This window comes from Orcinus orca, chromosome 16 (assembly GCF_937001465.1).
Source record: "Orcinus orca chromosome 16, mOrcOrc1.1, whole genome shotgun sequence".
NCBI classification, from domain to species: Eukaryota; Metazoa; Chordata; class Mammalia; order Artiodactyla; family Delphinidae; genus Orcinus; species Orcinus orca.
In genome coordinates, this window is record NC_064574.1 from 26,438,010 (window position 1) to 26,446,470 (window position 8,461).

The window sequence follows — 8,461 nt, forward strand, 5'->3', positions numbered from 1 at the left end:
TTTTGTTGCAATGGTAAATGGGAGTATTTCCTTAATTTCTCTTTCAGATTTTTCATCATTAGTTTATAGGAATACAAGAGATTTCTGTGCATTAATTTTGTATCCTGCTACTCTACCAAATTCATTGATTAGCTCTAGTAGTTTTCTGGTAGCATCTTTAAGATTCTCTATGTATAGCATCATGTCATCTGCAAACAGTGACAGTTTTACTTTTTCTGTGCTTATTTTTTAATTATATGATGTGATATTAATTTCTATTTATGATAATGATATAAAGTTTCCTTTTAAAAATAAATGTATTTCAATAAATTTAAGTAAAATTGTGTTGATTAAAGAAAATATTAGCTAGAAGGCCTACTGGCAGTACATGGGTATGGCAAATGGTTCAAATGTGGGACCCAGTGATTTCAGCTAATGTCAGGCCCCTGCTCCCCTCCTCCCACTGCCAGGCCAGGGAATGTCACCCCTGTCCCCCAGCAGGCCTGGCTCTGGGCCCGCAGGAGTTGGGGACTCACCTCTTACTGCACCACAAGGGACACTGTCTTTCTCATGAGTTTGACCACAGTGTTCACGGCTTCATTGACCAGTCCAACGGGGCTGGAAAAGGGAGGAAACTGATAAAACTCAGTGAAGTTGGCAGAGCAGCCAAGCAGGAGAAGTGGGACGAGGGTGGAAGATGGTGGAGCGCCTTGAAGTCAGGTGACTTGAGCCTCTATCCAGGGGTATCATCACTTAGAACCCCATGTCTGACAAGCAGCTCACCCCAATACCCCATGAGTCTCATCACAACCCTGAGACCTTATCCATTCATCCATCCATCCATTCATCTATCCATCCATCCATCTATCCATCTATCCATTCATTCATTCATTCAACACATATTTATAGAGCACCAACTATGTGCCAGAAACCAAGCGAGACTGGGGACACAGGGATGAGCAAAGCACAAGCACCTCCTAAACTGGTACCTAAATAGTATATTAAACAAGTTTGGCTAAGTCTGGCTCCTTCCCACCTGCAGCTCTCAGCATAACTGTCACCTCCTCAGAGCAGCCCTCCGTGACTGCTTGTCTAAGGGAGGGCTGTGTATCATAGTGCCCTGTTAAGTGTGCTGCTCTGCGCAGGGATCATTGCAATGTGACACTTTCCTTGTGGGCTCTTTATTAGTGTACTGAATGCTCATCTGTCTGCCTTTCCCTCCAGAGAATAAGCTCCATGAGAAAAGTTCCTTGTCTGCTGTCACCAGTACATTCTCCAGAGCTCAGAATGGTGGCTGCCTGGCACATAGCAGATGTGTAATACATTTTTGGCTAAAGGAATAAATGAAGGAAACATACAATTAAATACATAATGAAAACTTGTGACAAGAACTCAGAAGGGCAAGAGTAGATTCTTATAAGAGAGAATAAGAGAAACTTTGTTTTAGACCCTGAAGAATGAGACGTACATTGAGATGGCTTGGGGGAAAAGGTGTTCTATGTAGCCAGAGCAGCCCGTGCACAGGTTTTGAGGTGGGAAGAAGTTTGTCTGAGGCACAGAGCAAAAGCTAGCATGTCCAGGGCAGAGTGGGCAAAGGGGAGAGCACAGGGACATGAGGGTCGATCCAGACCAAGCAGTGCCTAGATGGCCCTGAGGAGGGCTTGGGATTCCACCCAAAGTGGAGAGAAAAGCCCTGAGAGAATTTGGAGCAGCGGAGTGGAATGCCATTTTACAGATATGGACACTGGGACCCAGAGGGCAGGATGAATTCCCTGGGACTATGGGCAAGGGTGTATCCACCAGGGCTCAGGCATTCGGACTTACACCTCAGTCTTTCCAAGCAATAATAGGCCGTGGAGCCTTTCTTTGGTTTTGGGGGGTCTTTAGGCAACGTGTGATCAGATTCCTTGTTGGGGTAGGATGGATTGACTTCCGCTCATGGCTCAGCCTTGTTCCCTGCCAGAGGCAACCTTCCCCCCTCCCCCTGAAGGCAACCTTCAGTTCCAGACCACTTTTCCTCTCTCAGCCATGACCAGAGTCAGCCTTTCTCCCTCCACCCTCTCCCCTGGGCTACACATGCTCTTTCAAGCACACAGTTTAAGATGTCGGTTTTGTGGGTTACCAGAGATCAGTGATGTAAATGGAGAGGATTATCTTTCAAGATCTCATTTTGGGAATTTTCCAGTGGGTTGAGGATGATTTGGGGAAATCTGAGATTAGAGTCCATGTTAGGTATTTACTCCTCTTTCTCCCTCCTAACTGGAGGCAAGAAGGTAAACACAGTTTATTATTATTTTATTGTTATTAAGGGACATTATATAATAGCAAAAGGGTCAGTTTTTCACGAAGATATAGCAATGCTAAATGTGCATGCACCTAACAACAGAGCTTCAAAAAGTATAAAGCAAAAACGGATAAAGCTGAAAGGTGAAATAGGCAAATTCACAGCTATGTTTGGAGAGGCCAACACTCGCGTCTCAGTAACGGGAAGAACAAAGAGACAGAAAGTCAGCATGGATATTATTATTACTGAGAGCTTAGTGTGTGCCCGGCTGAATGCTAAACACTTGCATTTTCTCATTTGGTCAGCACAGTACCTATGAATTAGGTATTATTATCATCCTCAGTTTACAGATGTGAAAACTGAAGCTTAGAGAGGCTAAATTGGTTACAAAGTCACAAGTTAGTGGCAAAGCAAACTTGACACCAGAGTCTGAACTCCTTTTCACCATACTATTCTCCCTCCCAGGTACAGGAATAAGGTTGAAATTAGGGGTCCCAACTCCTCTGGGAGCCCTGCTCTGCTGAGATGGGTGGGCCTGACCTGTCCGGGAAGGTGAGTGAGATGTTGGCTGGATCGTTGGTGCATTTTTCCATGATCACTGTGGAGACACCAGTCTTGGCATCAGTTTCAATGCTGACACTAGTCTGGAGGCCCAGGTCGACAAGCTCACCCAACAGAGGCCTGCAGGAAATAAGATTCACAGTGAACAGAGGTCTAGAAGTCCATTCACATTGCCCACTTGAGTTCATCCATCTGTGTGGACATTATATGGGATGTCTATGGATAATGTCAGTATGGTCTATTTTCTTTATGGAATCTACTTTTTTACATTAGGAGTTTATTCACCTGGCCACATGGGTTTGGTTCATGTGATATTTCTATACAGGATCACACTGATAATTAAAATAAAAATAACAGTTAACATTTATTGAGCACAAATTCTGTGTTAGGTGTTTCAAAAAAACTATTTTACATGGATTGATCCTTTGAATCATTACACCAATACCATGAGGGAAAAGTATTATTATTGGTACTGGTACCTGGTATAGGGAAGTTAAGTAACTATCCCAAGACCTCACAGGTAATGAATGATGAAATCATAGTGCAGTTCATTTATAAAGACTCTTCTACACATCCTCATCTTCCTGTCTCTGTATCTGATTCCAGATTGGAGATCCATCGGCCATGCCGCACTGCCTCTCCCAAACCTCAGATTCTAATGCCTGCTCATAGGGTCAGGGTGACATTCGTGGTGATGGGGATACTCAGGCTAGTGCCTTTGCCATCAGGAGTCACTTCAGATTTGATATCCAGGATGTGGACGTTACTGATTTTCAACCTGTGCGAAAACCACAGTTCACCCTTGTCACTCCTCATGACAGCCTTTGCTGGGCGCTTCTCACGATGCCAGCATCGTGATGCGTGTGTGAGCCTCACTGACTTTGCCTGCTTTGGTCTTCATGAGAGCCCTGTTCAGAGGTTTGAACCTCTCCATTGGATGGCGTGGCATACTAAGATTCAGACGAATGTGGTTTCCCCCAAGACTCCAAGTGCCACAGCCAGAATTTTTTTTTTAATTGAAGTATAGTTGCTTTACAATGTTGTCTTGGTTTCAGGTGTACCGCAAAGTGATTCAGATATAGATACAGAGATAGATAGAGGTAGATAGAGATATATATTTTATTTCAGATTCTTTCCCCTTATAGGTAATTACAAAATATTGAGTAGAGTTCCCTATGCTATGCAGTAGGTCCTTGTGGGTTATCTATTTTATATATAGTAGTGTGTATATGTTAATCCCAAACTCCTAATTTATCCCCCCACAGCGCTTTCCCCTTTGGTAACCATAAGTTTGTTTTCGAGGTCAGTGAGTCTGTTTCTGTTTTGTAAATAAGTTCATTTCTGTCATATTTTAGATTCCACATATAAGTGATATCGTATGACATTTGCCTTTCTCTGACTTACTTCACTTAGTATGTTCATCTCTAGGTCCATCCACGTTGCTGTAAGTGGCATTATTTCATACTCTTTTATGTACAGTCAGAATTTGAACCCAGAACTGGTGGACTCCAGAACTTCATGTGTGGAGCCACCTATGTATTGTGAATTCTGGTTTCCTCTCTCCTGACGGCATTCAGACTATATATACTCAGCTATTTTCAGAGAAGACAAGTCTTCTTCCTTGGAAAAGTGGCTTTAGGCACCAGCAAACAGGTAGAGGTAAGGGTAAAGAGAACCTTCATCCTGACCCTGAAATCACAGAATGAGAAAGCCCAAACCCATGAGATGCCCAGATAGGCCCTGCAGCCCTGCCTGTAATTCACCCAAACTCTGGTAGAGCTGGCCTCAGACGACTTCCGCTCTGCAGGGACACACAAGGTTTATTCACCTTTCTGTCTTTGACCTTAATCTTACATCCCCTAAAGATATGTATTCTCTTTTCCTGGAACAAAGATTTCTACCATGAAGCAGTGACTCACCCCATAACCTTTTCCACTACTTGAAAAATTTTAGAAAGGACTTTGTCCAACAAGTTCTCAGCTTCCTGGATCTTCTGCTGGGCCTCCTGCCAAGATGTGGATTCCCGGAACGCCTCCAAGTCAGCCTTCAATTTCTGAAGGATAGCTGTAGAAACAATCTCCATTTAGTGTGATACACAACTTACGAAGCAGCTACTATGCACCAGATACTAAATGAGACCATGTGCCTATGTTATTTCATTTCATCTTTATAACAACCCCATAAAGTAGATATTATTATTGTCTGCACTTTCAGATGAGGAAATAAAGGATCAAAAGGTTAAGAAATGGGCCTAAAGTCACACAGCTAAGGAGACCTTGTTCCTTCCATGCTGCCTTCACACTAAGATATACTCATCATTCGTCAACAAAGCAATCGATCCAGTGACCAGGCAATAGATATTGATTGCACATCAGCTTCTAGTAGTGAAGCTCTAATGAGATGCTCACACAAACAAAATAAACTTAGAATAAACTAAGAAATGGAAAATCTAGAATCAAGGAAAAAATATGGCTCCAACTCATGAAAGTGGCAAATAGGAGTCCCTGGATGACAGCTTCGCAGCAGGCCTAGAAAGCAATAATTCATACAGGAGCAGGAGGACAGAGTGTCCTAAAGGGGGATCTTCAGAGAAAAGAGGGATTTGATAGAGCAAATGGCATGGCAGAAGTAGGATGGCACATTTGAAAAGAATTAAGAATATATGTGCAGAAAATAATTCAAATAAGAAACAACAAGACAACAACTCACTCAAGGAGAAAAAAAAGGCTACAAGACAAGATATGTAATCATAGTACAGCAACATGGCTCTGCAATGGACAGTATCTATCTACCTAGTTATAATGACGCAAACAGAGATGGAAACTACATCTGGTCCTGTAACTAACTAGGTGACCTTGTTCCAGACACTTCTGTTTCTGAGCTCAGTTTTATCGGCAATGAAATTGGAGACTGGATCCCTTCTGTATCTTTGAAAGTTGCCTAAGCCCTGGCAAGGTTTGAAAGGCAGTCATGTACAGAAGTTAGTTTCTCCTATAAAGAATGTTTGTCAGTGGGCTGCTAATGTTTCCAGAAAATGAAAAGCAGACCAAGTTCTTTTAAGAAATCATAATTATAAGGAGATATATTTAAGTAGAAAGGTAGGTAGTTTTAAAGCTACCTAAGCTAAGTAGGGCTCAATTTCCAATCAGTTAATACAAATTACTAAGCTAATTGAATGACCCAACAGAAGAATATGCAAAAATATAAATAAAATATTTGAGTTAAAATATGTAGATTCTTTCGTAATTAGAGAAATGGTAAGTGAAATGAATTATAACCTTTCATCTGTGAGACTGGCAAAATATTTAAGTTTTCCATACTAGTGCTGTCAAGGGAGTAGAAAAAAAGACTATTGGAGAAAATGTTAACATAGGGGATTATTTGTCAATATCCAATATAATTTAAAATGTGCATACCTTTTGAACTTTTGAAATGTCACTTTTAGGAATTTATCCTATGCATGTATTAGATATATGATATAATATGTAAAGTTTTATTTATTTAAGCATTGTTTGTTTCTAGAAAAATTAAAAATGAGTGAACCAGGAACCAAATCACCACGTCTCTCAGGAAACCACCCATAAAGAGCAGCGCCTAAGGAAGAAAAAAAGGAGTGATCAGAAGAGCCTGGGGGCAGGACGGGAGTGGGGATGCGGACCTGCTGGAGGGTGGGCTTGGGGATGCGGGATGGGGGGGTAGGCTGGGACGAGGTGGGACAGTGGCGTGGACATATGTGCACTGCCGGGCGTGGAGTGGATGGCTGGTGGGGGACAGCCGTGTGGCACAGGGGGATCGGCTTGGTGCTTTGTGGCAGCCTATAGGGGTGGGATGGGGGGTGGGAGAGGGGGAGATGCGGGAGGGAGGAGATGTGGGGACATGTGTATATGTGTGGCTGATTCACTTTGTTGTGGAGCAGAGGCTGGCATGCTGTTGTGGGGCAATTGTGCTCCAATGGAGATGTTAAAAAAAAAAAAAAAAAGAAAAAAGAACCAACAAATCACAGTGAAAATGAAAACAGCAGGAAAAGTATTTGTCTCAAATGTTAGAGCAATGGATTATTATGTATAATATATAAAAAGTTTATCCTAATGTATAAAAATATTATAAATGCCCCCTTTATGGCAAATGAAATAAACAACAAAATGTAGATAGTAAGCAAACAGGGGAAAATGTTCAGGCTACAGCAAACTTCAAATTGAGCAACAAAGTATGTTTTTATATCAATTAACTTGGCATAGAAGATGTAATAATATTAGTACCATTGCTTAAAGTGAAATTGATGAATACCTTTGACAGTGGATACAAAGCAGGAGCATGGCAGTATGTATTGAGAGTCATTAAAGTGTTCATACCCTTTGACCCAGCAAAAATAATAATAATAATTTACCCTAGATATACAAAATTGTGAGAAGGGGTAACATTTTTTACCACTTAAATGACTTCTTTTAAATGAATAGATTGTACACTTTTTAAAAAAGAGCAGCCCCTGGTGGCAGCCTTTGGTAATACAGGCATAGTGTTTAGGAGGCAAGCTCCTAGTTGCCACTGATCATGCCTCTTGCTGACTCACGTCCAAGTGTACTGTCAACGGTCTCAAGTCCTTTATCGAGAACAGGTTTCAGCTTGCTCACAACATCATTGCCGATATCCTCAAGAAGAGACGCTGAGGTCCCAGTGAGCAGGCCACACAAGAGAATAAGTTTCCAAAGCTGAAACATCTTGTCCTGACACCTGGACAGTCATGGGAGGAACAGGAGTGAGAACTACCTGTAGAGAAAAGGGGTCTTTGATGAGCACCTATCACTCTTACACTCAACAGTCCTTTAAGATCGATGTGGTTATCTCCTCTCTTACAGATGGCCAGCACAGGTCAGAAAGCTAGAGGAACTTGCCCAGACATACACAGCCAGTGAGTGGAGGAGCTGTTATATGACAAGTCACACTTGACTCCAAGTCAATGCTCTTTACACGAGGTCCTTTGCACATACTGTCTTCTCTGCCCAGAACATTTCCCTCTTCTTTGCCTTTTTACCTAAGTCACTTCCTACTGACTCTCTAGCTTCAGTAAGACATCATGTCCTCTATGAAACCCAATCTAGGCCCCTCCCCAGAGTCTAGGTTTAGAGGGCCCCACTCCACCATTTTGCTGCCTTCATTCTCTGATTGGAGTCCTGGGTACCAATTAGTGATGACTTGTCTGTCTTTCCCACCATGCTGTGAACTCCTTAGAGGAGGGATTGTGACTTATTTCACTGATGAATTCTCAACCCATAGTAAAAAGCCTGCACCTAGTACAGTACAACAAAATAAAGGTTTGCCAAATAAAAGTATGAACAAATAAAAGGGTGCCACATCATGACACTGCATTGATCATCAGTTTGACATTTCTAATATAATCTATTTCTTAATTTCCTATTTTCAAAATAGTAGCTAATTCAAGTGGCCCTTCCCTTTGCCTCTTGCCCCCAACACCTTCTGAAGGCCTCCATGTGGGGAGACATTAATGGGGAAGTCCACAATTCACAGGTTTGGAGGAAAATACCAAATCCTTGCTCCCCTGCACAGTCTCCTGGAATTGTGCTGGGTGGTGATGGCCCTTATATGGTGGTGATGGGATGGGAGGCTGCCCATGGAAGC

The 8,461-nt window shown here is 42.3% G+C and overlaps 1 protein-coding gene across 1 annotated transcript; it reads right to left on the reverse strand.

The window, feature by feature from the left end:
* Positions 1-407: 407 nt before the first annotated feature.
* On the reverse strand, positions 408-7,542 carry BPIFA2 (BPI fold containing family A member 2). Its single transcript, XM_012534147.3, is given in 5 exon segments — positions 408-597; positions 2,804-2,944; positions 3,495-3,602; positions 4,744-4,888; positions 7,407-7,542. Coding segments are annotated over 5 exon segments (720 nt in total).
* Between the last annotated feature and the right edge of the window lie 919 nt (positions 7,543-8,461).